Source organism: Kluyveromyces lactis (assembly GCF_000002515.2).
Source record: "Kluyveromyces lactis strain NRRL Y-1140 chromosome B complete sequence".
NCBI classification, from domain to species: Eukaryota; Fungi; Ascomycota; class Saccharomycetes; order Saccharomycetales; family Saccharomycetaceae; genus Kluyveromyces; species Kluyveromyces lactis.
In genome coordinates, this window is record NC_006038.1 from 598,495 (window position 1) to 626,319 (window position 27,825).

The window sequence follows — 27,825 nt, forward strand, 5'->3', positions numbered from 1 at the left end:
CTTTTTGGCAACCAGTTCTGCATCACTCAAATCATATAGCATATTTAGTATATTAACAATTACATATTGAATCACGATTGCAATACCGTATTATACCTTAAACATACCTTTAAGACCGATGTGCCGTTTGTTGCATAAGCGTCGCTTGCCAAGTTATTTGATTACCCGGTTGGCGCTATCTTACTAAGGAATGGCTTTCAGATTTAAAGGGAAGAAACAAAGAGTTACATATGACAAAAGGCAAAAGGATTCTCGAGTCAAACGGCACGAAGTATATCAGTTGGTCCCGGTGGCACGCATCCCTAGGCTTCCTATAGGGATATTTGGGAGATTTTCTAAGGTTTCGAAAGCAAGTTCTAAAAATTTGGGTAAATATGTTAGTGAGCACGATACTATATCGAACCTACAAAGTCATTGTGACATTTGCATCAATGGTCATATTCATTCAGGGAGCTATATCCATCTTGGTATACCAAGCTTTGATCAATGCATTTTACAGTAAGAACCTTTCCACAAGGCAGAAGTTAATGGATCTAACGAAGAAACGGTTCATTCTTCTATTGGTGACCATTCTATCGTTGGTGGCGCCTTCCCATGTGAGGATAACAACCGACAATGAATCGATACCGAAGGGAACCATATATATGGATCATCATAAGGGCAGGTTAATATCCAAAGCTAATTCCAATGCAGTGGTTATAGCTAATCACCAAATTTACACTGATTGGGTGTTTTTATGGTGGTTAGCATATGTGTCAGAAAGGGCTGGTAACGTTTACATTATGTTGAAGAAATCATTAGAGTCGATACCACTTCTGGGAAGCGGTATGACAAATTACAAGTTTATATTTATGAATAGAAAGTGGGAACAGGACAGAATCAATCTATCAAATAAATTGCACGAAATAGATTTGGATGCTCGTGGGGTCGGAATCATTGCTGGGAACTCTCCAACGACTAAGACAGAGGAAGGACTTAACATATGGGACGAGGCGAAAGTGGAGAAGAAGGGTGAGCAATGGCCATACTGGTTAATGTTGTTCCCAGAGGGCACAAACCTTAGCGCTGGTACCCGTGCTAGAAATAAGGCATTTGCAGAAAAATCAGGACTTTCTCCATTTAAACATGTTCTACTACCAAGAACCACTGGATTGAAGTTTTGCTTGCAGAAACTTCGCAACAGTTGCGAGTACGTTTATGATATTACAATTGCATATTCAGGCGTTAGAGCTGAAGACTATGGACAAGACATTTACAAACTAGGAAACATATTCCTCAAGGGAAAAGCTCCAAAATTGGTGGACATCTATATCAGAGCGATCAGATTAGACGATATTCCACTTGAAGATGATGATGAATTCCATTCTTGGCTTTTTAGTGTCTGGAACCTCAAGGATAAGTTGCTAGATAATTATTACAAAACAGGAAGTTTCCAACTAGATCCTGATCTTAATCATGCTGTAACAGGACCCTGCAGAGTTAGCATTTTATCCCTTGTTTCCATTTTGCTCTTCCCTGTCTTAACGATGCTTCCCATCTTTTACTATATAGGGAAGAAGGCAACTTCTTTAGTATCTAAAGATTCATAGTCATTAAGCATTTCAAATAAATTTACTATTTACTTATTATGATCATATTTTATTTGTTATATTTACCTCTCTATATCTTATTTGTGCCATTCGAAATTTCCTTCCAATCCTCATCGGAGAGTACTTGATAGTTCCCATAATTGCATAACCAGAATAAAGTTTCGGAGCCATCCTCTCCATGTGGAAGAACCTTATTTCTATAAAGGTTTTTTGCTACCTTGTGAGTATGCGTTAGTTCGATTTTATCTGCAAATTCTACGAATATTGGTAAGGCGTATTTGGGTAGGTTGTCTTTCAAATGCGGCAATAGATTGTTGAGCAAATCGAGTTTGCCTTCAATAGAAATATTTGGGTCTTGTAATCTCAAAATTGCAAAGCCAGCTCTTCCTTCGTTGCTCGGAAGCTTCACACCGACAACAACAGCTTCCAATATGATAGTTTTTGTGAAGGACATTATTTGATTTTCAACTTCGGTAGCGGAAACGTTCTCAGATTTCCACCTGAAGGTATCGCCCAATCTATCCATGAAATACCATAATCCATTGGCATCAGCCTTTAACAAATCACCAGACCTGTACCAAGCGTCCCCTTTGCGGAAAACATCTCTAATGACCTTTGATTCAGTGTCTTTTTTGTTCCCCATATAACCTTGAAAAGAAGTTTCAGGCTTTTTTGGAACAAAAATCCTCATTAACAACTCTCCTGGTTGACCAACTTCCGGTGTTTCAGCAAATCCTCTATCATTTCTATAAATAATGGTTTCATCATCGGGGTTAACTTTCACCAAACACTGCTGAATTGACAAGACCATACTGACGAAAGGACCATAATTTCTACAGGCACCGATACCAAAATCACCACGTTGTAGAGAAGTGGTCGCAAATGGAGATTCAGTTGAGGCATAAAATTCTCCAATTATCTTAATATTGAACCTTTCTTTAAACTCTTTCCAAATATCCGTTTTCAAACCATTCCCGTATGCAATCTCTACGCGGTGCTGTTTCTCGTAGGAACTCACCGGAGAATTCAATAAGTAACGGCAAACCTCCCCGACATACTGGATATGAGTGGACTCGGTCATACAAACTTGTTTCCAGAATGTAGATGTCGAGAACTTGTTTGAAATGGCAACACAACCACCATGGGCAAAGATTGCACAGACTCCTAACAATGCTGCAGTTGAATGATACAATGGCATTGCTGTAAAGACCGTCTTGCCTTGAGTGACACGCATTATCCTACCAAACAATGAACAACCGATTGTTGATTTTCTCCAAGACATAATTGCTGGTTTAGGAAGGCCAGTGGTACCTGAAGTGTATATTAGCATTGCAGCTTCAAAATCTTTTGCCGATTGAGAGGACCGAATACCGTCGTCCACTCTTAGAGTAGGGTACTTTTCATTGAGTAAAACATTGTTGAATAGCTCGTCTTCATTGATGTAATGCAACTGGGTATGGGGCAATACTTTTCTCAAGTCTTCTTCTGTTTTTTTCATAGGTTCTCGAGCTTGTGGATCAATGAACACTTGGCTAATATTCGAGGTTTGAATGCAATGAATTAAAGGTTGACCTAAAATATTATAATTTAAGAATGCAGGAGTGGCACCAAGGTTCCATAACGCAAACCATAGGAATATAAACAGTGGTTTGTTTGTAAAATTCAATGCCACAAAATCTCCAGGTTTCACCTGATGTACATTAAATAAATAATGCGACAACCTTAAAACGATATTGTAAGTTTCCAGGTAAGTAAATTGTTGCAACTCGAAATCGCCTTTTACAGATAGAGGCTTGGGGTAGCTAATTGCCAAACCTTGAGGAGCCTTCCTTACCTGAGCTTCAAATACGTACCAATATTGGAATCTATTGCTGTACACTGACCAAACATACTTGAAAACGCTCGTAATAAAATATGTGACAATGTGATAATCATCTCTCCATCGGTAGTTTGGATCCAAACGATTCATTATCCCTGCTGGGAACAGCTTCCGTAGTAGAGACGTAACCAGTTTGCATGGGATTAAAATAAACCGTACTATTGTTCGGAATATTAAGAAAAGCAGCTGAGTACTGGCGAAATTGTTGTGATCTGACATTGTCTTCGCTAGTAAAAGCGTGCTAACGACGGTTGAACAGTTCAGTCTATAAAACCTTTACTCAAACGGTAACAATTGCTTCTAAGATTGGTTTGGATACTGTTAAATTGCTTCCCTTTTTTATCCAGTTAGTTTTGTAGATATATGAATTCGAACTTATGAGAATTTATAGAAACTTGGAAATTCATTCAACATACATTTAAATAAAGATATAAAGAAACTGCAAACTTATAATAACGTTGGGACCAGAAACACATCTTTAAAATACGATATAATCATTCGCAAAGTGCATATAATATTAGGAAGTGCAATGGCTGCGTTGGCTTCTATCATACACTGCTTAAAGTTGTATCTGATGCGTATTTATTCGAGAACGGGTTTTTGGTTGACTTAACGTCATCCAGCTTCTCGTCGAGCTTCTTTCTATCTCTAAAGTATACCATCCACATTATCAAGCAGTCTATGAGCATGAATGTAAATGCAGTCCATGACAGAGCCTGTGATTTACTTCCTTTTTCTGCTGTCATTATATTCATCGATGCTCTTGGAATTAGGGATACATTGCAATTTATGGCAACGTGAGTCCATATGGCACCAATAGCCCATAACAAGGTGATCAATGCAGATAAACCCATGATAATAAACTGCACGTAATTTTTAAATGGCAATTTAGGTATGATTGCATATACTGTGATTCCAAACAACAAAATTGTGAAAATGGTAACAACCATCAATAAATAAGGATGCACCAGTTCGTCAGAATTTTGGTGAGCTAACTCCAATATATTTAAATTACTGGACTCTGATTCTTCTGTGGAGTTGGAATTCTTGAAACTGAAAATCTTAATCGTCAAATCGTCAAATATGTCCATGTCATCTACCTTCTTCCTGTTGAAACAAACCTTAGACGATTTGCTCGAGGAGTTTCTGTCATAATTCGATGGGATGTTATTGATACATATCCCCATATACCCTGAAAATATTTGAACGTTTTCTAATCCATCAGTATATTCCTGTGAACTGAACTGATTTGAAATGACTGGATATAGGGGAGATTTATCGTTGAATTGATATTTCACCAAATACGTTGAACTCTGATCGACGTTGTAACAACCCACTAATAAAAATACCAATAAAAATACTGAAATAAAAGAAGTAATTAACACCAGCACCCTAGGAATACGTTTTCCTAGCTTATAGAATAAGGTGAATGGTAGAAACATAATGATTTTGTATTTATCAGTGTTTTGTTGAAGGATGCTAAGTTACACCTAACTGTACTAGAAAGTAAATTGAAACTAAAAGCTCATTGAAAGTTTGCAATATGAATGCATCTGGTTATATACGTTTAATGAACTGAAATAATACTGCATCATATCTGATAATCTTGTTCCAGTATTCAAGTGTTTCAGTGTTTTTTAACAGTGATACAGATATGAAACAGACCTGAATCGACTATGAATGACAGAAGACATGCGCCAATGCAACCTCATAATACATAGGAGAGGCGAAGGGGGATTCGCATTGAATATATCTGTTTTAAAAGAGTCATACAAATATGGTACATACGTAGTGATAATGGCAGTATACAGTAGAAATCTGAGGCCAGACGAGAGTGTTGTTGAATGAAATGCGAAAGTCCGAATATGTAAACTTGACACTCGATCGAACAATTGCCTTCATTGGAAGTGGCTCAAAACAATATGTGCGATATGAGTAGAACCTTGAAAGAGGCCAATATTAGTTTCTTATAATAATTCTTTATCGCCATTTGGAAATGTAAAGGCGTAAACGTCTTCATAGCCCTCTGAGAGAGATATTTAGTGAAATAAATCTCAAAGTAGTTTTTTTAATTGTTGTTAAGTTCTTCAATTCATAATCATAAAATATAGAAATGATGTCTTAGAATGATAATTTAAGGAAACCCAATGATAGTTTAACATTATAATACCAAATAATATATCATTTTCATTGATAGAGGTGGAAAATAGGTGTAAGTTTAGAAAAAAAAAGAGGCAGAAAGGGTGATAAGGAACTGCGATTGTAGAGGGGATGAGGATGCTCTTTCCTCTTCAGTATGAAGGTTCCTGTTTAACTCTTTCCAGCTAATTTAGTGATAAATTAAAAGTATTCTTTTCTTCATATTACGTTTAATCCAAAGAAGAAGCACCAGTAATAATATCAACCAACTCGTTGGTGATAACGGCTTGTCTGGTTCTGTTGTATAAGATGGAGTAACTGTTAATCATGTCACCGGCGTTCTTGGAAGCGTTATCCATAGCGTTTCTTCTAGCAGAGACTTCAGCAGCATAACCTTCAGCCATGGCAGCCAAGATTTCGTTGGATAAAGTGAATTCGAACAAATCTTGAGAAACGTTGTTGTCAGCATCGATTTCGAACTTGGAGAAAGAAGGAGATTGTTCAATGGCAGCAGCGTTGAAGACTGGCTTGTTAGAAGGTTCGAAGGACAAAGAAGAGATAGGGTCGTTCCAGAAGATCGAAACCTTCTTGTAATTGGAAGCACCACCTTCCAAGATCTTGTTAGCAATCAAAGAAGTTTCTTCAAAAGTTGGAGCTTCCTTACCAACACCATTGAAAGCGAACTTGAGGTTGTCAGAGTTGGTTCTTAGCAATTGACCCTTAACCTTGTCACCGATGGCAACAACATCAGCGTTTGGAGTTTGCTTCAATTGAAGTCTAACAGCCTTGGCCAATTGAGAGTGAATAGAACCACACAAACCTTTATCAGAAGTGATGGCAATGATCAAATCTTTCTTTTCAGCATCTTCCAATGGAACAGTTTCTGCGTTCTTGTAGAAAGCAGCATCGGCCAAGGCATACTCCTTAGCACTGTTCTTAGCTCTTTCAGCCTTGGACAATCTGGTAGAAGCAACGATCTTCATGGTCTTGGTGATCTTTTCGATGTTCTTGATAGACTTCAATCTGGTTTCGATTTCTCTCAAGGTTGCATAGTTTCTGGAAGTACCACGTACAACGGATGCAGTGTTTCTCACAAACATTGTTATTCGAATGTATATTTCTTACGTTGGGCTTGCGGGGTTGAACAAAGAGAACAGTTGAAAAGGTAGACTGGTCAACTCAATGCAAATACAATTCAAGTATTCACCGTGTGGAACGTTAATCAAATTATTCAAAATACACACTTGTAATAGTAAAAGAGTTAAAAAACCTCGAAATCGATATGTTTGAAAATTATTTCGAAGATTGGGAATTTCACACCGGGTCGTGAAATTCGAGGTATAAAGGGAGAAAGACGGGGGGCAGAAGCCAGGAGAGAATAGGGTGGGATAGTATAGGTTATTTGTAGCTAGTCTTGAGTAGAATGCTGCGGTTATGGAGTGAGAGAGTCAGCTTATATGGCCAGATATATACTCTAATTGAAGGGGCTCTGTGTATCTTTGAAGATGGAACGCCATTATATGGATCATCATATACGAGTCCAGCAATAAATTTTTGATTTCTGTGAGAATATAGCGGTCTTACCCGGACTTGTTATGTATTCCATGGTATCATTGGCGGAAAGTCACGTGATGTAACGACAGCTAGGGTCAAAAAAATAAAAATTCTCCGCGACGGGGAATTGAACCCCGATCTCGCACGCGACAAGCGCGAATTCTAACCATTAAACTATCGCGGATGTGGTAAAATCCAAAGAAAGCACTCACGGTGGGGGTCGAACCCACAATCTTCTGATTAGAAGTCAGACGCGTTGCCATTACGCCACGCGAGCATATTAATTTGGATGTTTGAAAAAAACATAATTTGATGGTGCATGCAAGGATGCTCACCACATGCTTCCGTTTCCCTTATTATTACAACTCAAAAAGGCATGCCAGGCAGGGGGAAAAAAAAGGAAATTTTGATGGTTATAATAAGGCACAATCTTCAATTTAAAACCATTACACACATGGGTTCAGATCCCCCACATGCAAAGACTGCTCCTCCCCTCTTTTCACCTTGACGCAAACCTTTTATTTATTCTCTCTCATCTCTATATTCTGTCTACATAAAATGAATTTAAACTACCGTTACTGAAAAAGGAAGAGTGTAGCGTGCAGGTGCTGCTGGACGTTATGTCATATCTTGACATTCGCATGTCAGAAATTAGGGCCACCTGCAGTTGAAACATCATTTAGAAATAGTGAACATCAGACATTTAGTATCTGTTCAATTTCTATCTCGATATCTATTCCATGTTCAATTTAATCAGTATTCAGTCTTTCGTTATAATTTTTTTTTTTAAAGCTTCTTGATCTAATATATCAATAAAGAAAAACAATCTTTCAATTCATCTTAATAGATATATCCTCAATCTGGCCCAATTATCGGTTCGCGCTGTTTGCCAGGTGAGCCAAAGAAAGCCAGTACTGTATTCATATTATTCTGTGATTTCATTCTCATCTGCGCTTCTCTTATCTCTTGTAACAGGACTCTTTTTTTTGTTATTATTTTGGTTTTCCAATCCTTTGTTACAGGCTGTTTTATAAACACATGGAGCAAGAGGTTAATGGCCTGCAGCAGCAGCAACAGCAACAGCAACAGATGCAAGTACAACGGCATGGCTCTAATGAAAATGCCGCACAACAGACCACTCTGGTTGCGGCTCACTTGCAGGATTTAAGTATGGACGATAGTTGTAACAAACAACGGCATCCTTCACCCCAAATTAGTGGTCAGAACCAGCAGCTGCAACAGCAGCAGTCTAGTAGGAACAGGAAGAGTTCTGTAATTCATGGTAGAAAAGCAGCTAATTACTTGAGAGTGTTCGATGATAAAGACTCAGATGTCTCGATTCCTGATCAAAGCCTAAGGAAGTATTCTGGTGGTGGCTTAGGCTCCAAATCTAATTCAAACTCAAATGAGACAGAGATCGCGCATGGTCCTAAATCGTTTATGAAGGTCAGCGTAGACCAACGACCTGTTTTGAAAAATACTAAGTCGACAGATTTGACAGATTTACATGAGCTGGAAGATGTGGATGCGACAGAAGGTGTTGCATTAGAACCAAAAACTTCCGCGTCCGCTATCTACTTAACAGATGAAGATCGTCACATTTTATCCAGTTATAAAGATATCTCTATAATTGATGAGAAAGATAAGACAAGTGTCAATCTCTTTGGCCCGGATGTAGTGGTGCCCCCTATTCATATCGGTGCTGCGAGAAATCACAAGGATGAAGAATATCCAAGGAAGTTAACTAATACAGCTTTAGAACAACAACGGCACGATGAACCGCTGAGAATTGAAAATAAGATACCAAGTTTCAATTCTAAGACAATTCCTGATGAAAGTGCTATCGCTGACGATGATGATGACGACGATGTTGAAGAACACGGTGATTTCCCCTTGGCGGTGGAATTGAAACCTTTCACGAACAAAGTTGGAGGGCACACTGCTATCTTTAAATTCAGTGAAAGAGCCGTCTGCAAAGCTTTGGTTAATACAGAAAATAACTGGTACGAAACCATAGAAAAGGAGCATCAAGAACTTCTTCAATTCATGCCAAGATACATCGGTGTATTGAACGTCAGACAGCATTTCCACACGAAGGAAGATTTCTTAGAAGAAATAGTTAACAATACAACCAAGTTCAAAGCGAATAATAATACTAATACCTCTAATGACAACTCGCATATTTCCAGTAATGATCTGAGGAATGAGAGAACACTTAATGACCAATCTAGAAGCTCATGTAATAGATTAGCATCACCTACATTCTTGTCACGAATGGAAGACATCAAAGAAGGGATTTCTACACTACCGGAAGTAGTGCTAGATGACAACAAGCATATTATACCCAATTCACTGTATCAACAATATTCTTCATCCCGGTCGACTTCAAACTCGCCTTCTAGTGCTCCAATAGATTCATTTTTGTCGTCTCGTTCTTTTGACGGAGGAGAGGTTTTTAAGGGTAATTCCAATCAAGGATCTGGATCAACTAGTGTCAACACAAAATTACAAGAATTGGTGGTCAAAGAAGCTTTCATGAGACGGAAACCCTCGGGTGTATGTTATAGTCCTCGTTCTTCACGTACTAGAACAGGATCTTCCTCGTCTCTAAAGGAATGTAAACACTCGAGATCTTCTTCCTCTTCTTCTAATAAGAAATCAAGAGGCCTGGGCAACGAACAATATTTACGGCGTAATTCTATGAAGCGAGCAGCCGTATCGACAAATAACGTATTAGATGTGAATCCTAGCAACTTGGAAGATGACGATATTATGTTTAAGTTGGACGATGATGTTCATGAATCAGATGTCAAATCTCCCGAACAACAACAAGGTGCCTTCAACCATGAATCTGTTTCCGTGGAAGAGACTTCGCATACTATTGTCTCTAAATTCATCTTACTCGAAGACTTAACTCGAAAGCTTAAGTGCCCATCAGTTCTTGATTTGAAAATGGGCACCAGGCAGTATGGAGTTGATGCCAAGAGATCCAAACAGCTGTCACAGCGTGAAAAATGTAAAAAGACTACTTCGAGGAAGCTTGGAGTGAGATTATGTGGGCTAAAGATTTGGGATAAGAAGCATAATTATTACATTACAAGGGATAAGTATTACGGTAGAAAGGTAAGAGTCGGTTGGCAATTTTCTAGAGTGTTAGCAAGATTCTTATACGATGGCGAGTCGAAAAGAAGTATCGTTAAGCAAATTCCTATCTTGATTCAACAATTAGATACTTTATACAGTGAAATCGCGAAGCTGAAATCATACAGATTGTACGGATCATCTTTGCTCTTATTTTACGATGGCGACAACCCTCAGAACAAACGATCTCGGGTGAAGGTAAACATTATAGATTTCGCTAGGTGTGTCACTGATCGTGATATAGAAAAGTCACTAGATCGTTTTAAGATTGCACCTCATTTCCCAAACAGAGAGGATCAGGGATTCCTTCGAGGTATAAAATCCTTGAAGTTCTATCTAGTTCATATTTGGAATTTTTTAACTAACGACGCCGCTATGGTCCAACATGGAGAGCAGCTAACGCAGTTTTTGGAAGATAATATAGACAAATTCAATTCCAACTGGGACTGGCTAGATGAATACGATAAAGAAGATGACGCCGAGGCCTGCAATGCGGAAAGTCCTTTGCGCGTAAAATGGCGGAAATATGAATTGATCTTTGACATTGAGCCCAGATACGCTGATGACGAAGTCAGCGACTAAGGCCAATCATTTGAATAAGAACCAAATTTTTTTACTCTCAATTACAACTACATCCAAACGACATATTCTTGTTAGTGCAATACAGCTTCAGCATAATTTATATATAAGCTTGTACGTAACTACCGTGTAAGTATAATTCGGTTTTTGCTTTGCAGCTAAGGCTAAAAGTCATAGGTTTTAGCATTGTTACCTGGTGGAAAGTTGCGGGCTACACGAGTCGATTGTTGTGGTTTGTATTTGTTTGAACAACGATAGGGTTATATCGATATAATTTTTGAAGATCGGATAACAGAACTTAAATTGTTCAAGACTGATAAGATTTATTCTCCCAGCTTAGAGAGACTAGCCAAGAGTTGAAGATGCCTTGGCCAGCCAAATATACTGGTTGATTTTTACTTGCCCTTTTACGCTAAAGAAACTTTCAAGAACTATGTAATATGGTGAAAGAGTAAGCATTCAATAACTTTTTCCATTTTATATCCGAGAGAACATCGGTAGGGTAAGCTGAATATGATGTGAAAGGGCAGTCAGTCGTATTATATAGCTTGGCGTGAGATGAAGATCGTTTGCTAATCCAGGTTACCAGTATTTCGCTTAAAATTAGTGGTTTCTTACATTTGCTATGTCTTTCAAACGTCTGTATATGTGCCAATGATAATCCTTGCCGGTAACATCTTGATTTCATATTTGAAGGTAAATTGGCAGTGAAGATTCAAATACCGCAGATCGCGATATTCGCCTATTTTAATGTCTAATTGAGCTGCTAAATGTTCCAATTACCTAAGCTTTGGAGCCAGTTGGTTCTCAGCGATACACCAGGTTTCTGTCATCAACGACTTAGTATCTTTATGAGAAGCGGACAGTTTTATTAAAACATTTAGATCATGGAAATACACGAAAAAGGTAAACTGATATGCATTGTATATCGAGGGTCATCGGAAAATAACAGGAGTCCCGATTTGCATACACTGAGGGCCCAACATATAGCAAGCAGCAATGACAGAAGAGGTTCAACAGCTATCGACAGGCGACAAATATTTCATCGAGCAAAGAAGTCTGATATTACAAGAGATCAACGAAAGCATGGATGCCATTTTGAATCAATTAAATGGGTTAAACATTACCCTTGAAAATAGTATAGCAGTCGGGAAGGAATTTGAAAACGTATCACAGATATGGAAACTGTTCTATAATGGGCTTGAGTCTGAAGAACAGAATATGGAGACGGTAGGAGTAGCAGATTCTGAACATATTACGGAGGATGTCAATCCTGAAGGGAAATAGAGAATTGGTTTTATATCAAGAAAGGCACAAATTGAGGAACTTGATAAGCTTTGCAGATAAAACTTACCAGCCAATGAACTACAGCAACGTGTCGCATCATAAGTATTTTTCATCAGTTGTTTGTTCTAGAAGTGTGCTTCTATAGACGGTATATATATGTAGACCGTTTGGTACAGGATAAAAAGAAAGTTAAGAACACGCCACATATTTTTCATCAGTTTCTGCTTAAATTTCGTGCGTCTTCTACTAATCTCTTGATTTGCATCCGAAGCTATACTTGTATTGAAGGGAAATGGGGCAATATGTTTAACACCCTCGAGGAAAACAAGTGCATACTGACAGAAGGGATTGTGGCATTTAGCGTTACTTTTTGCTGGGCAACAACAAGAAGTTGGTTCCTTGGCCCAGTTGGTTAAGGCACCGTGCTAATAACGCGGGGATCAGCGGTTCGATCCCGCTAGGAACCATTCTTTTTTTCAAAAATTCCTCTCTTTCTTAAGTATACAATGTAACGCTGAACCTCTTAATAATACGGAATATCTTCCATCAGTCAGTCGAAGTGAGCAAATGGAATATTATCACCCACAATGGTAATGCTGGTCCCCCTGCCTACGTTATTATCCTATATTCTCTATCTTTAAGTCCAATGCAGCTTGACGCGACTTTTCTCTTTTGAGCAAAAAACAACTTTCTTCAATAGAAAGAGAATCTGCAATTTGATGTTTAAACAGATCAAGTTCTGGAGGAGTAAAACAGATGTTTGGTCTTTAAATAGGCCTTTGGTTCTATTATAGAATATATGATGGGTGCGGAATCACGATCGGTATTTGTGTGATGCAATTTCTGGGGTGGTAAGGACCAGTGCCACACTTGGGTTTGATTTTCCTCTCATCGAGTTTCGTGTGCGCATGTTCGTCTCTCACATCGAGTTATACTCTCATCTTCTATACATTAGAAGGATGCATCAGCAGTTTGATCTGCTGAAAGAGTTCATACACCCAATTATTGTTTAAAGGCCTGGTGTTGGGTAGTATTTCTAACGGATTTTAGAAATGCTATGACAACAATACCTTTAGAATTATATTGTGTGGATATTTACTTCTTGTTAAACAGACTGTGACATATCTCAATGAGAGGGGATTATTCTCGTTTTTGGAGTTATTCTGATGCCTGTTGCTCTTGCTCCTACGCATAGAAGCATAGCATTGAACTCCATGGTGTGGTACTTCAAATCCGTACACCACATACCTAATCAAAACCGCCTCGCAACGGCTTCCATATTCTCGTCTGTATTCAATCGTGGATAGTGGTTTCAGCTCGACGTGGGTATGCTAGTGACTCAGAGTTTGGATGTACTAGGTTTCATAAGGATACCCAACTGGAAATGTTGCGGAAATATCACATTCGTCCTTGCTCCATTGTTAACTCAGTGTCACTTTAGGTCCTATGGGAAACAATGTTGAGCTGATGCATTTTTCCGTCAAGCCATTACCGTTCTTCGGGATGGCAAGGATTAGCCCTTCCTATTACAGGCTTTATAATGGAAAACTCTTAAGATATATTTCTAGGTTTTTTTCCATGACAGAGAATTAAGCCTGTGGTTCATGTTGATATTCCAGAATACGCAACAATTGCTGCGTATTCGGTAGGTTTCTTTTTAGTGATTTTTCCAAACCCATTCTTCTCTTCGTTAGTATATTTGACTCGGTTCTATTTCAATGTGTCGCATTGAAATAGAAATCCTTTGTGCATAAAATCATTTACCTCAACTTTCCTCACCAAGTATCTTTGAATGATTTTGCTCCCATCAAGAAAGAAAGAACTTCTACTACAACGAGTCAATATGCTAGCATGGTGGAGGTACAGTTGTCCTATGGTGGATCTTGAAAAGACCCTCGGAAGACAGGGCCACATCGACGATCAATATTTTGCCTATCATCAACAAATTGTGACTGATTTTTCTCTCATCGTTTATGAGAGAACCCTCTTGTCTCTTGTGATTGACGCTTATATGTCACCATGGCATGCAGCTGCTCCTTATAACCACTTTTTGGTACATCTCCCTACTAAGACTCGGGAACTGTTGCACTTATCAATTTATTCTTGAGATAAGGGCAACATCCGTCTCTAAGTAAACATTTTTTTCTTCTCTAAAAGTTCTTTATGAAACATAAATATTATAGCCTAATGCCCGGTTGAGTAGCACTGTTGGGTTTCTATCAGTCTGTAACGCCGACTCTCTCTTCATCGCATTTGAGTTGGCATATCTTGTCCTTTTGTTATTACGTAGAACTGTCTGTTGACATTTTTCATTTGAAGTGACCGAAAGAAACTGACTTGCATCAGCACATGATAAACCAAAACAATGTAAACAACGTAAACAACGTAAAAAAGCCCAAAATATCCTGCCAAACTAGCCAGTGTACTGGAACTTAGGGCTATGGGTTATAGGGACGCCTATCGTGATAATAAGCGCGTTATCAATGAAAAGCTGTATGAAACCCTGTTGGTTTATTTAACTTTCATTCCGTTTACTGTTCTTGGCACTTATACAAGGCTTGGAATATTCCGTTTGTCGTCATATGAACCGTCATACATCACTGCAACTTCTACAATATGGTCTAATATGGTAGCATGTTTCCTATTTGGTGCTATTAGATATGCTGATGGGATTATCACAATAGATTCATATACGTTACCTTCATTGACCACGGGATTCTGCGGTACCGCTTCATCATTTTCATCTTTCATATTGGAATTGTTTCAACATTCCACGCATTCGGCTATCTCAGGTGCGCAGTACCCCAATGCTGGGTACGGTGTTATGGAATTCTTATCTGTGCTTCTGATTCAATTAGTTGCTTCTGGAGGAGCGCTCGTGTTTGGACAAACCGTCGCTCGACATCTTCTAAATCATTACACGAGCTATCATAAAAAGCTACAAAAATTCATCAACTATGGCGGAAAGTTGATGAGATTCGCATGTATACCCATAGTGGTATCTCAAATAGTTCTTGCTATTGTATTTTCAGGCAACAGCAGGTTCTGGACACTTGATGCCCTATTCGGAATTGTTGGAGCTAGTATTCGGTTCGAATTATCAAAGCATTTCAACAATAGGTTCAACTGGTTCCCAATGGGAACTTTTTTGGCAAACATTATCAGCTCGACATTGGCTTGCGTTCTGTTCATCTTAAGGTACGGTTTGAAGGACGGGCATCCTCTCGTTACAAACGCTGAGGCTACCTCGATGGTCTTGTATTTGTTGTTGGGGTTCTGTGGTAGCCTGAGTACGCTAAGCACTTTCGTATATGAGGGCAACAATATGCCTATCACGAACGCATGCTGGTACTATTTCCTTTCAGTTGGTATCTGTTTCTGTGTGTCCATTGTGATCACCGGAACATACGCTTGGACGCACGGAATTCAAGACATCCAAGGTCGAATTGCATAGTAAAACATAACCTTCGCATTTTTGCATTTACTTCCACAATCCGCTACGCATTCGTAATTGCCGGTAATTGTACAAAGGAGGAAATTAACATATCAAAGACTCAGCTTGTTACAACTGTTTTATTAGTCATCGCGTCTCTCGACATAAGTAAGTAAACCATTTGGTTTGAATAAAAACATAAATAATCGCCACTGCTCATCCGCAATGGTATCCACGAATCATAACCTTTAACAGTATGAAGCCTGTGCATCTAACTTTATCGTGGTGAGTTCCCTGATACCACCTTTCCCATCTGTCCAAGTTAAGAGATGCACCTTTAATGACTCTTCTTATCGTATATAAACATAATTAAAGAAATCTCATGATTATGATTTTCCACTATTTAAGGTACGGACCTCTTTTAAACAAGCGCTCATTTGAATCATACAACTAGGTGAAGCCAATCAGTACCATAGAACCAAGTAATTACGCCATGGCTGACGATACCAAGACCCCAATCATTTTCGCACCGGAGACCTACCAGTATGATAAGTTTTCCCTGGATGAAAGCACCATTGAGAAGGACCCTATTGGACAATTTACGAAATGGTTCAATCAAGCTAAAGAGGATCCAACTGAAATGATTCCGGAATCAGTTGCCTTTGCTACAGCAGAACTACCATCTGGCAAAGTTTCTTGTAGAATTTTGTTGTTCAAGGAATTGGACGATAGAGGCTTCACTATTTATTCAAACTGGGAAACTTCGAGAAAGGCTGATGATATCAAGAGTAACCCACAGGCTGCATTGACATTCTTCTGGAAGAATTTACAAAGACAGGTTCGTGTTGAAGGTTTCACTGAGCATGTCTCGAGAGAGACCTCAGAGCGTTATTTCAAGACTAGACCAAGAAACTCCAAAATAGGGGCCTGGTCCTCTCCGCAATCACAAGTCATTGATAACAGAGAGGAATTGAACACTTTACTGCAAGAAAATCAGGAGAAATTCAAAGACGCAGATGATGTGGAATGCCCTCAGTTCTGGGGTGGTATCAGAGTTGTTCCATTGAGAATTGAATTCTGGCAAGGAAGGGCCAGTCGTTTGCATGATCGTTTGGTCTTTGAGAGAAAGTCCGAAAATGATGAATGGGAGCTTGTCAGATTGGCTCCATGAACGTGACCATCATTAAACAGTATATCAGTAGAACTTATAAATATATATATTGATGTGCTTTATGCCTTCTTCAGTATAGTTAATGCAGTTTGGACATTGTTATAGATGGTTTCGTTGGTGTCCTTCATGTCGTTTGAGAGATTCTTCAATAACTTAGTGATTGAAGCTGTGGTGGAAAGATCATGGTTCCACTCGGTAGTATTGGTATGCAGTACAAATACTAATGCCAGTAATTGTTTTAGGAAGCTTTCGCTCTTTGACTGTCCGATCATGTCTTGTATTTGCTGAGTTATGGAATTTTCGATCTTGATTGTATCTTTTGCCACAATATTAAGCACCAAACCCAGTTGAAGAATTACAATGTCGTCAGTATCCTGCTCTGATTCTATCTTTTCTCTCACTTTAATGATGTATGAGAGACAAGCACGTACAATTTTTACCTTTTCCAATGGAGAAAGTAGACTCAGAAAAAATGCATGGTTAGTCAATTTTACCATAATTTTGATAGTGCAGATATCCTCAATATATGAGGATAAATAATATAACATCTTTGGGTATAAATTTGTCATCATCTCTTCTGTAATAAATTTATCTAAATGCTGTTCAACCAGAACAAATAACCTTGGCGTAGGATTATTCAATGACTCGATCAATTTACTGAATTCATTACTGTTTGGGTCTAGGTGAAACTCCCATAGTGTAAATGTGAGATCTTGGGGATTTGTTTCAGCCCGCTGAACAAAATCCGTGTAGTTTAATTTCGTAATCTTTGAACCCTCAATAAGTTTTGGATTTTCTGTAAGAGAGGAACAAGTCATTAGGAGAGGTGATAACTGTTGCCATTGAGGGGCACTTCGCGGCAGTGGTACTAAATTAGCAATCCAAAGTTGTAAATAACTCATGACATTGTTCTCAGGGTTAATTTGCTGCAAAAACCAGTTCCATACTTCATTGCTTTTATACTTTTGAGTATAACTTGTCAACTCTGTATTGTTGAGTAATAGTAAACAACAGCTAATCAGTTTTACGACAAATAACTTTTCATCACTAGTAGTGAATGGTAAGAAATCCAGATCATCTTCGAACTTAAGCCCTTCTCCGAGTGTTTTTAATTGATTAACGTGAATGACGGAATTGGAATCATTAAAAGAAGTATTGTGATGTTGAGCATCCAAAATACCTTCATTATTTTCATCATCCTCATCGACATTTGATGCTTCTTCTTGTAGCTCTTCATCACTTTGAAACTCTTTTTTCAATAATGTACGTGTTCTTCCGTATCTCACCTGGCTCACTGCTGAAGTGGAGACCACTTTAAGACATTGAATTTGGCTATAAGTCGATATTACATCGTCGGAGTCTTTCAATGACGAAATCATCGAGGAGATACTGTCAATTGTACTTTGAAACTCATGAATCTCAGAATCATTATCAACAGCTTCTTCAACATCTTTCATATCGTCATTGTCGACTGTTATTCGTTTATGAAGCCTTGTCACTTTACGTTTCTTCTTCATAGATGTCGACCCCATACCATCCAAAATATCGAATGGATCAGCTTCAATTGTCTTTGAATCACGGTTTTCAAATGACTCGTATTTATGAGAGGAAGACACATACTCTTCTCTGACAGGAGCCATGGGAGAAGTCTCATAAGTTCTATCTAAATCTGTTGATAAACTTGTTTCTTCCTCGTCAGTTGAAGTGAAATTGTCCTCATCGCTTAACTCATTGTCTTTTTTATTCAAATGTCGCCTCGCCAAGGCTTGAAATTTCCCATAGTGACCATAAACTCTCGTCTTCATTTATCAGAACCTCCCAATGGGCTTTGTTGGTTTGCTTCCCCTTGTTTTCTTTGTTGTAATTTGTTCGCGTCTAAACAGTATCGTTTCACGTTAAAGTCCTTAAATTTTACGTGTTTTCCTCAAAGCGATTTCAATCTAGAGAAGAGAAAAGCTATGAACAACTTTTACAGAGATAACACAGAGGGAAAAGAACGTGCTAAAAGACCTGGAACTGGATTCAAGTCATTGGTTTTGATTATCATTGCCATAGTACCGAAAATGTACGGAGATCTCGCTAACAAGTTGATACTAGAAGCAAAGAGAACGCAACAGTTATCTCAAGCTGGATTCAACAAACAGCAATTACCAGTATATCAAGACGAGCTAGTCCGTGGCATCCTGAAAGAGGTTGGATCCCTCAAGAAGAACGTGGATTACCTACGAGAACAGCAGCTTACTGATCAGGATAACAAAGTCGCTCAATGCCAGTACGTCGTTGCTATGCTTTCGATGGAAAGAAACAAAAGATGTCTATTAGCATACCAAAAGATGAGAAGTGAGATGCTAGACTCAATGGTTTGGGATAACAACGGGATGGAATTTTCTTCTGCCATATCAAACCACCCGAATCTATCATCGTTTGATTCCTCTGTTTTATCACATGCAGAACAAGAGTATCTCAAAGAGTATGCACAACTACTTACCGAATTGAAATCGGGAGAACTCTCAGAAATCGATTTGACTGGGATGTTACAACCGCCGAGCGATGTGTTCATCGACGTACGAGTATTGAAAGATGCAGGACAAATAGAAACAGAGTACGGTGTATTCAACCTGATTAAAGATTCCCAATTTTTCGTCAGACAATCCGACGTCGAAAGACTTATACAACAAGGATATCTGCAGAAGATATAGCAAGGCAGCTTTTTTCGCCGAATTCTGCACCTTTCATTGCAATTCTGTAGATATCATTGCTGGTGATATTGCTGATGCAACCGTTCCAAATGCAACTAACTAGCTTTACCTCACTTTCACTATGGGGAATGCACGATTTCTTTTTGGATTTCTTTTTCTTGCAGCTCATCGCCTTCAAAAATTTTTCAGTTTTGTATTTAAGGCAACGAGGCATAAGTAACAGAACAGTACTTGATCTGGAACCAACTTGTTAGAACGGTTATTGGTTTGATTGCATTGAGTATAGTGTACAGCTTATTGGGATATAATATTTGTCACCATACATATACCAAGACTTGTGTTTCATCTTTAGTCTAATTGTTGAGCATATCTTTCCTAATTGTAAAGCTAATAAAATAAAGGATGTCCAAGACTGATGTCACTGATTCTGCTACGCAGAAAAAAGAATTGAACGAGTATGAACAACACTATTTCACCTCTTATGACCATTTCGGTATTCATGAAGAGATGTTGCAAGATACTGTGCGTACGCTTTCGTACCGTAACGCTATAGCCCAAAATAAGGACTTCTTTAAAGGTAAGGTTGTCCTAGATGTTGGATGCGGTACTGGTATTCTATCTATGTTTGCTGCAAAGAACGGTGCTAAGCATGTCATTGGTGTTGATATGTCTAGTATTATTGAAATGGCTAAGCAAATTGTTGAATTGAATGGTCTTTCAGACAAGATCACTTTGTTACGTGGTAAATTGGAAGACGTTGTGTTGCCTTATAAGAAGGTTGATATCATTATTTCCGAATGGATGGGTTACTTCTTATTATACGAATCCATGTTGGATACCGTGTTGTATGCACGTGATAACTACTTGGTCGAAGGTGGGTTGATCTTCCCTGACAAGTGTTCCATTCACATTGCTGGTCTTGAAGATTCTAAGTATAAGGGCGAAAAGCTGAACTTTTGGCAAGACGTTTATGGGTTCGATTACTCACCATTTATCCCATTGGTGAAAAGAGAACCTTTGGTCGATACAGTGGAAAACAGTTCTGTTAATACTACCAAATGTAAATTAATCGAATTTGATCTTAATACAGTGACTATCCCAGATTTGGCATTCCACAGCAAGTTTAAATTGCAGGCAAAGAGACAAGATTTCATTAATGGGTTGATTTCATGGTTCGATATTGAATTCCCAGCACCAAAGGGTAACAAACCTGTCACTTTCTCCACTGGTGCCCATGCTACATACACCCATTGGAAACAAACCGTCTTCTATTTGGAAGACGATTTGGAATGTGAAGCTAATGATATCCTAGAAGGTGAATTGACCTGTTTACCAAACAAAGATAACAACAGAGATTTGGATATCAAGATCGTGTACAATTTCAAGGCCTCTGGTCCAGACGGTAAAGAAAGGTCAAGAAAGGGTACCAACACTTACTTGATGCATTAAAATAGTAGCTATGTTGTTTTTCTTACTCAGTCCATTATTTGGGGCCCTTTTTACGTAAACTATTCGTTTACTATTCCCATTGAGGCTCAGATCACCTTCAGATTATGTTTATTACTTGGTTAATTCTGAAGGAATGCAGCTCTTTCAACCTTTCAATGCCTTCGATTCCATTGTGAACTTCACTATTATCATTAACATTAAGAAACAAAGATAAAATAAAAAGGAAATGAAAGCCCCTCTCGCAATTCCAAGCAGTTTGTAACAGTACTTAGCAACCACACCCAATTATTTCCTGCTTAGGCTTCAAGATTATATAATTCTCTATGTATTATATTTTGCAAATTTGATAAGCATTATAGACAAATGTTCACTCCGCCTCTTGCAATAAGAAAAAGACAACGCTCGCTAAAACAATGAATGATTTGAGAGACGCTACATAGAGATATATACGTAGAAACTAATTTTAGTCTATAAGCAGAGCTCAAGCTCTCTCACAACAAGATTGTTTTGGGATTGGGAAGAAGTAGCAATTGAATACAAAAAAATATATTTCAGACTAGTGAAGTAGAAAGAAACGTACTATTTTGTTTAATCGTGCTTCAAGGTTTCCAAAGCAGTAGCAGATGGCTTGATCTTGTTAGCTTGGTCGACCTTCTTGGAACCCAACTTTTCGGCGGCGAAGACCTTAGCGTATGGGTTCAATCTCAACAAGACTTGCTTGTTCTTCAATGGGTTCTTCTTTTGGACGTGAGTACGCTTTTGAGTGGCTTGACCAGCGGCTCTCAAGACAGATTGAATTTCAGTGGAGTTGATGATTCTGGTAACATCGGAAGTAGAGATGATGTTAGATGGCAAAGCGTAACCAGCCTTGACAGAGGCAACGGTTTCGGAACCCCAGATTTGGTCCAACTTGGAGAAAGCGGATTGAGTCCAGATAACGAATCTACCCAAGTGAGCACCTGGAGCCAATTGCAACAAACCTAAAGAGGCAACGTTAGCGGTTTCAACACCTGGAACGTTTCTGAAAGCCTTGACAACACCGTTGTCTTCGGAGTAGACAACCAATGGACCTCTTCTTTGAGTGAATCTTCTGTTTCTGTACTTACCCTTACCAGCTCTTAGCTTCTTGGACTTGACGACCTTGATGACGTCGGAGTGAGCACCAACAGCCTTCAAAGCAGCAACAGCTTCTTTGGTCTTTTGGATGGATTGCAAGTCGTCGGAAACAACCAATGGGATGGATGGAACCTTTTCGACTCTGTGACCTCTGGCCAAAACCAAAGATGGAACAGCAGAGGCAGCAATAGCAGAAGCAGTAGCGTATCTCTTTTCGTTTTGGTTAACCTTAACGTTCCACTTTCTCCAGGTCTTGGTTGGAGCGAACATACGACCACCACGACACATGTTACCGAAAGCAGCTTGACCGGATCTGTGGGTACCACCACCACCAACACGTGGAATACGGGCAACAGCACGACCAGTACCCCAAGATTCAGCAGAGGTTTGGTGACCAGCCTTTTCGGAAACAGCATAAGCTTGTCTCTTGTTCTTGTTGACAGATGTGAACACAGAGTGAACGATATCTGGACGAATTGGAGCACGGAAAACGGCTGGCAATGGCAAATCGGTAGAGGTGGTCTCACCGTTCAAAGATAGAACTGCAACTTGAGGAATAGACATTACTGATAGGTAATCAAATGGACTTGATGATGGGGAGGGAGAAAGTAAAACTTTGTAATGCAAAAGATCTAAATTATACCAAATTAACTATTGTTGAAAAGTTTTCTTCTCTTGTGGGCATCGAAATTTTTCACTTTTTTATATCTGAAAAATTTCATCCACGATGCACTTTGAAAGAAATTTTTCTTTTGCGATATGGGTCATTGTGTACGGGATGAGGGTTGGTTCTAGTCACGTGATTAATTGTGTGGATATACGTTTATATTCATGTGTATATATGCTCGGATGCAGCTATCCTACCTGACTCGATTTAGGATCTGCTTCTCAGAGTTTATCAGTAATTCTATTTGTTGCAAGTTGTAAGTTTTAAGGTCTGACGGCAGTTTTGCGTACTTCTTGGCAGCACATATTTGTTTCAGTAACCTTTTCCCGTCGCCTGATAGTTTGGCTTCCAACAGTGGTAGTTTCTTGGCAAGTTTCTCTACATCTCCTCTGGCGCTCGAAAGGTTCTTGTACATTGATGGAGACATTGTCAGTAGGTTCAAGATAGCTAGGAGCACATCATTCGGTTTTCCGGAGTGTTTTAGGTGGACGTATCCCCAGGCGTCATTTTCTTCTGGGGTTTCTTCCGAAGAAAGTTCTGAGGACGTCGAATCAGAGTCGGAGGCTGGGGACTCGTTCTCGTTCTCCTCCTCTTCTCCCTCTTCTCCCTCTTCCTCCTCTTCCTCCTCTTCTGACTCCTCTCTTGTTGCCTCGTACCACTCTTTGTACACCGCATGTACTTCATCCTCCCACCATTCCATCCTATCTCCAATCCGTTTGGAATTCTTTTGTCCATACTCCACCAACTCTTCCGATAAATCAACTACATCGTGTGGATTATCCTCGATGCAAAATCCGTACCTGGCTAATAGGTACGAGTTGGAATGGTCACCATACGAGTTGAATATTTCTTCTCCCGCTTTGACATCGTTTGAAAGAATGATATCTACACATTCATCAGTATCAATGTTCTTGGGCATTATTGCCTCAGGAGTTTCTTCTGCATTCTCATCAGAAACAGTTTCCTCCACAGATTCTGAATCTGAAGGGTCTAATTCTCTTTCTAACTCTTCAATAACTGACAAGCTTATTGTCCCGGTTTCCCTTGGTGTTATTCTTTGAGTTCTCTGTTCCATCTCCATATCCAATGCCTTCGTCTCAGCAATCACATGCTTGCAATCCCCTAATTCCCCACACATATCGCACACATCATACATGCTCTCAAACCTTACGTCGGGCCTCGTTGCGTGATGGTTAAAAAGGTCTGCTATGGCAACTAATCCAGAATCATGATAGTTGTCGATCTCAAATACTCTTGACGATATGGCGAATGCTATAGCAGCAAATTCTTTAAAATTCGAAGAGACTTGCTTCTGATCTTCTAAATTGAAGTCGAACAAATACGGTATTTTCAGCCCAAATTCTTCGTTCCACTTACGGGATAATGCAATACCAACTTTGAAACCATTTTCTATCTCTTCTTGTGGAGACAACGCCTCGAATACAACATCCAATGCAGTATTCTTCAGCAAAATTTTCTCATTATCTTCCCAGTATGCCGGTGGAAGATATAGACTCCCATTTTGTCTGTGTGAAATGCTCTTCAAATATTTGTACCAATGGCTTTCAACTTGAAATATGAATACTTCATAAATATATGCAATGTTTAATGCCAACATGCCTTTTACCTCGCTATCAACCAGTAGATTGGCAATGCTACTATTTTCTGCAGTGAAAACAGAAGATTTCGGAATCCTAAGGAGTACAGTGTCCTCCTTCAAATCCTTTAATGCAAACACTCCTAAACCACCATAATCAGATCTTCTAATCTCACAGCCGGCAGTGTGGAAAAACCCCTTGGATTCCAGTACAAATGTTAGAATATCATCTGTATCACTGGAGTCTGTATTAGACATTCGTGTTGTTGGGTTGAGAGTCTTCACCTGTGAATAATGCCCCTACTATATGCCTCTTTGGGGTGTTGATAATTTCTGTGGTCAACCGATGAGATGAGATGAGATGATGAGATCTGAAGCGATTTATCATTTTCGAGATTGAAAAATTTCAACTGAACAATACGCAGAAAACCATTTCCGCAGATGAAGAAGTCGCTGTTAATGTAAGATGTCTTAATGACAATTAGATGTAAGAGGCGTTCTGAAATTCAAGTTAAATAACCACCTGGTAACCATATACTGGCGTTTTAAATCTTCTTCTCGCGTGTTCTTGAATGTCTTGACGATCCTTGGGCAGAGAGTCAACTCATCTCAAAAGGATATGTCATTTGAATAAGACATCAAATCGGATGAAAAGTATCTTATTATATACATATGTACAGGACCTAACTTTGAAAGTAGTATATTTAGGTATTCCAGTTTGTTTGTTTTTCTTTGTCAAAGGTCGGAGCTCATACCTTTATTATTTCTTCCTGGGGTACTCTTTTGTGTTCCAATTTCTGTAGCACTTCATCCATAATTTCAGATGAGTGTTTGTGCTTCATTGAAACTTCAGCTACAACCTTCCCATCGGATCCAATAGCTTCTAGTATGCATGGTACATCGACTTTTTTATCATCGTTTCTAATTCTGGTCACATTGATTGGCAACGCAGGGTTGTAAAACTGCAGAGAAGGCAAAAACTCGTGCCAGAACTTACGGGCACCCATATGGCCATTGAAATTCTGATACTGGAACTTCACATTCAATGCACTGTACTTCGATACATCTAATATAATTTGAGGTTTCACGGTAGTCGCACTGATCTTGTTCAAAAATTTTTGTTGTTTAACGATTCCTGACATTATTTATTAATGATCTTCTCTAGAGTGACAATGAGTATAAGTATCCAATCGGTAAAATAAACCTTGACGATAAAGTAGAGCAACCAGGACCCTTCACTTTCAGCAATATCACTTCAATCATCTATTTCGTAAAATCATTCTCATTTCAACTGGACATGTCCACTGAACTTTTTGAATTTTCAATAGTTTGGAAAAAAATTCATTGGTCACGTGAAATCATTCGACAGAAGCAAGTTACGTCCAAAACATAAATGAATGTGCCATGACTTACCCCAGTTTACAATTTATGTAGCATGGATCGTGAGGGAAGGACTTGTGATGAAGTCTTATACATGCATTCAAAATATGTAAATGCCATTGATTATAGATAGATAAATACTCCAAAAATAAGATTATTGCATCGAGCATCCATTGGAGAGTACAGCAAAACGAATGAAACGAATTTTGAATTGGAAGTGCGTACATCAATCCATCTAGTATTGTACGATGGTCATTCAAAGGAATGTATCAAATAACGGCAGCGTTTCTGAAGGCAATGAGCCGATATATCAAAACAAAAAAAAAAAGAAAAGGGACTAACGGGGGGAAAGGCGTGTTAAAGTTTACATATTGTGTAGATGCAAGATAAGAGGCATGTTGATATCTGAATTTCATGAGCAAGTATGCCTGCTAAAAGTTGGTGAAAATACTATGGTACGGATCTTCGCCTTGAATGCCATAATTAACCTCTTCCTCTGGATACCTATCGTATTGAGAGGTATCGCCTTGTCCGGCCTGAATAGGAGGTTCATATGGAGTTTCAATGTTTTTGCAGAGTAGTTTTTCCCACACAACCTCGCTGAACCACGGATGATTCTTTACGTCCTCACTTCCATTTTGTAAATTACCTAGCCGTTGACTTAAGTCTCTTGTGATGAGTTTCGATATTAGATCTTGAGCATCAGAATGGAAAAATGGTGGGAATCTTACTGGAGCATTTAGAATATTCTCATAGGTCTTAATTGTGTTTGAATCGTAGAAAGGTGTATATCCTGCTAACATTTCGTAGATTAAAACACCAAAACTCCACCAATCCACAGATTTGTTGTAAGGTTTTGTGCTTACCACTTCAGGTGCGATATAGTCCGGTGTTCCACAGAGAGTGTAAGTGACATCAGGAACATATTTAGCGAACCCGAAATCAGTTAACTTGATATGTCCGTTCTTATCTAAAAGGATATTTTCTGGTTTCAAATCTCTGTAAATGATGCCTTTAGAATGTAGGTATTCCAACGCAAGACAAACTTCTGCTGCATAAAACTTCGCGACCGGGTTTGGGAACCTTTGAGACTTCCTTAAAAGAGAGAATAGTTCACCACCTTCGATGTAATCCATGATCATAAACAATTGCTGTGAGTCCTGGAAAGTTCCCCACATTCTAATTATGAAAGGATGGGATACTATACTTAGCATATTTCTTTCATCGTTGGTATGCTCCACTTGTTTCAATTTGACAACGGTGTTTTTTTTCAAAACTTTCATTGCATAGAACCTGCCGTTGTGATTGGATCTCACCAAATGAACTCTACCAAACGAACCTGTACCCAAAGTTCTCAGAATCTGAAAATCATATAATGCATATTTTCCAGAAGTAACTCTTGCCTTGAGGGTAGAAGTGCTGCTTAGATGGTTATGCTTGTGACAATGGTTGCTATGCCTTCTATTTGAATTGTTGCTACTGTCCCCATTTTCATTATTGCTGGAATTGGATGACGAATCTTTGTTATCATTAGTATTAGTAGAGGAATTAGTATTATTAAGATTAGAGTTATTATTATCCGTCTCCATAGGATGATCAGCATCAGAGTTGGTTATCAGAGTTTCGCTGTTTCCACTCAACCTATTCCCCACGTTGCTTCCATCTCGTAGTGGGTCTTTGCTAGAAAGAAGTGGTTCTTGAGAATTTGAACTTGTTGAAACAGCCTGTACCACAGGTAATTCAATTTGATCTGTTCGGCCAGAAAGAAATCCCTTGGATTCGTTGTCAAAAGGTCTCATCTTTCTTCTCTTTGCAGGTCTTGCCTCATGCAAGATATAGCGGTTCAGATTGGAAAAAAAGAGAAAGTTGGCACAGAGTCAAAACAGTGATATATCTCTTATACTCTCACTAGAAAGAGTTCTAAATAAGGCCCAGCCTTTATCCGATTTCCTTCAAACCAAGGTCTGATCTGAATGTTGAAAAAAAAACTAATGATGAAGAAAAGTGTATCTTGTCCCTTATTCGAAATACCCCAAAACAGAAACAAGTAGGTAAGAAAATCAGGAAATTCAGTAACCGTATCGACCCCAGGGTGTGTCCAGTAGATGATACTATGAATATATTGTTAATAGTAAGCCAGTGCCT

General features: G+C 38.9%; 15 protein-coding genes and 4 non-coding genes across 19 annotated transcripts; 9 read left to right on the plus strand and 10 right to left on the minus strand.

Moving 5' to 3' along the window:
* Positions 1–374: 374 nt before the first annotated feature.
* Positions 375–1,589, plus strand: CST26 (putative acyltransferase; the record flags this gene model as incomplete). The annotated part of the gene is made up of 1 exon (XM_451836.1): positions 375–1,589. The coding sequence occupies one exon, from the start codon at positions 375–377 to the stop codon at positions 1,587–1,589; it is 1,215 nt and encodes a 404-aa protein (XP_451836.1).
* Positions 1,590–1,659: 70 nt separating this feature from the next.
* Positions 1,660–3,687, minus strand: FAT1 (long-chain fatty acid transporter FAT1; the record flags this gene model as incomplete). The annotated part of the gene is made up of 1 exon (XM_451837.1): positions 1,660–3,687. The coding sequence occupies one exon, from the start codon at positions 3,685–3,687 to the stop codon at positions 1,660–1,662; it is 2,028 nt and encodes a 675-aa protein (XP_451837.1).
* A 329-nt stretch (positions 3,688–4,016) lies between these two features.
* Positions 4,017–4,910, minus strand: FIG1 (Fig1p; the record flags this gene model as incomplete). The annotated part of the gene is made up of 1 exon (XM_451838.1): positions 4,017–4,910. One exon carries the CDS (start codon positions 4,908–4,910, stop codon positions 4,017–4,019), a length of 894 nt encoding a protein of 297 aa, XP_451838.1.
* Positions 4,911–5,837: 927 nt separating this feature from the next.
* Positions 5,838–6,707, minus strand: ATP3 (F1F0 ATP synthase subunit gamma; the record flags this gene model as incomplete). The annotated part of the gene is made up of 1 exon (XM_451839.1): positions 5,838–6,707. One exon carries the CDS (start codon positions 6,705–6,707, stop codon positions 5,838–5,840), a length of 870 nt encoding a protein of 289 aa, XP_451839.1.
* A 566-nt stretch (positions 6,708–7,273) lies between these two features.
* On the minus strand, positions 7,274–7,345 carry KLLA0_B06908r. Its single transcript has one exon. It is a non-coding gene; the product is annotated as a tRNA-Asp (tRNA).
* Positions 7,346–7,366: 21 nt separating this feature from the next.
* On the minus strand, positions 7,367–7,438 carry KLLA0_B06930r. The gene has a single exon. It is a non-coding gene; the product is annotated as a tRNA-Arg (tRNA).
* A 761-nt stretch (positions 7,439–8,199) lies between these two features.
* On the plus strand, positions 8,200–10,884 carry KCS1 (inositol polyphosphate kinase KCS1; the record flags this gene model as incomplete). Its single annotated transcript, XM_451840.1, has 1 exon — positions 8,200–10,884. The coding sequence occupies one exon, from the start codon at positions 8,200–8,202 to the stop codon at positions 10,882–10,884; it is 2,685 nt and encodes an 894-aa protein (XP_451840.1).
* Positions 10,885–11,880: 996 nt separating this feature from the next.
* On the plus strand, positions 11,881–12,168 carry DAD1 (Dad1p; the record flags this gene model as incomplete). The annotated part of the gene is made up of 1 exon (XM_451841.1): positions 11,881–12,168. One exon carries the CDS (start codon positions 11,881–11,883, stop codon positions 12,166–12,168), a length of 288 nt encoding a protein of 95 aa, XP_451841.1.
* Positions 12,169–12,561: 393 nt separating this feature from the next.
* Positions 12,562–12,635, plus strand: KLLA0_B06996r. Its single transcript has one exon. It is a non-coding gene; the product is annotated as a tRNA-Ile (tRNA).
* Positions 12,636–12,961: 326 nt separating this feature from the next.
* TLC1 lies at positions 12,962–14,288 on the plus strand. Its single transcript, XR_002633564.1, has one exon.
* A 320-nt stretch (positions 14,289–14,608) lies between these two features.
* On the plus strand, positions 14,609–15,622 carry KLLA0_B07040g (FluC/FEX family fluoride channel; the record flags this gene model as incomplete). The annotated part of the gene is made up of 1 exon (XM_451843.1): positions 14,609–15,622. One exon carries the CDS (start codon positions 14,609–14,611, stop codon positions 15,620–15,622), a length of 1,014 nt encoding a protein of 337 aa, XP_451843.1.
* Positions 15,623–16,094: 472 nt separating this feature from the next.
* Positions 16,095–16,772, plus strand: PDX3 (pyridoxamine-phosphate oxidase PDX3; the record flags this gene model as incomplete). Its single annotated transcript, XM_451844.1, has 1 exon — positions 16,095–16,772. The coding sequence occupies one exon, from the start codon at positions 16,095–16,097 to the stop codon at positions 16,770–16,772; it is 678 nt and encodes a 225-aa protein (XP_451844.1).
* Positions 16,773–16,831: 59 nt separating this feature from the next.
* RAD61 (Rad61p) lies at positions 16,832–18,577 on the minus strand (the record flags this gene model as incomplete). Its single annotated transcript, XM_451845.1, has 1 exon — positions 16,832–18,577. One exon carries the CDS (start codon positions 18,575–18,577, stop codon positions 16,832–16,834), a length of 1,746 nt encoding a protein of 581 aa, XP_451845.1.
* A 258-nt stretch (positions 18,578–18,835) lies between these two features.
* PSF1 (DNA replication protein PSF1) lies at positions 18,836–19,471 on the plus strand (the record flags this gene model as incomplete). Its single annotated transcript, XM_451846.2, has 1 exon — positions 18,836–19,471. One exon carries the CDS (start codon positions 18,836–18,838, stop codon positions 19,469–19,471), a length of 636 nt encoding a protein of 211 aa, XP_451846.2.
* A 402-nt stretch (positions 19,472–19,873) lies between these two features.
* On the plus strand, positions 19,874–20,920 carry HMT1 (protein-arginine omega-N methyltransferase HMT1; the record flags this gene model as incomplete). Its single annotated transcript, XM_451847.1, has 1 exon — positions 19,874–20,920. One exon carries the CDS (start codon positions 19,874–19,876, stop codon positions 20,918–20,920), a length of 1,047 nt encoding a protein of 348 aa, XP_451847.1.
* A 588-nt stretch (positions 20,921–21,508) lies between these two features.
* Positions 21,509–22,600, minus strand: KLLA0_B07139g (60S ribosomal protein uL4; the record flags this gene model as incomplete). The annotated part of the gene is made up of 1 exon (XM_451848.1): positions 21,509–22,600. The coding sequence occupies one exon, from the start codon at positions 22,598–22,600 to the stop codon at positions 21,509–21,511; it is 1,092 nt and encodes a 363-aa protein (XP_451848.1).
* Positions 22,601–22,896: 296 nt separating this feature from the next.
* RKM3 (protein-lysine N-methyltransferase) lies at positions 22,897–24,558 on the minus strand (the record flags this gene model as incomplete). Its single annotated transcript, XM_451849.1, has 1 exon — positions 22,897–24,558. One exon carries the CDS (start codon positions 24,556–24,558, stop codon positions 22,897–22,899), a length of 1,662 nt encoding a protein of 553 aa, XP_451849.1.
* Positions 24,559–25,049: 491 nt separating this feature from the next.
* On the minus strand, positions 25,050–25,442 carry MRP49 (mitochondrial 54S ribosomal protein mL61; the record flags this gene model as incomplete). The annotated part of the gene is made up of 1 exon (XM_451850.1): positions 25,050–25,442. The coding sequence occupies one exon, from the start codon at positions 25,440–25,442 to the stop codon at positions 25,050–25,052; it is 393 nt and encodes a 130-aa protein (XP_451850.1).
* A 669-nt stretch (positions 25,443–26,111) lies between these two features.
* On the minus strand, positions 26,112–27,479 carry KLLA0_B07205g (cAMP-dependent protein kinase; the record flags this gene model as incomplete). The annotated part of the gene is made up of 1 exon (XM_451851.1): positions 26,112–27,479. The coding sequence occupies one exon, from the start codon at positions 27,477–27,479 to the stop codon at positions 26,112–26,114; it is 1,368 nt and encodes a 455-aa protein (XP_451851.1).
* Between the last annotated feature and the right edge of the window lie 346 nt (positions 27,480–27,825).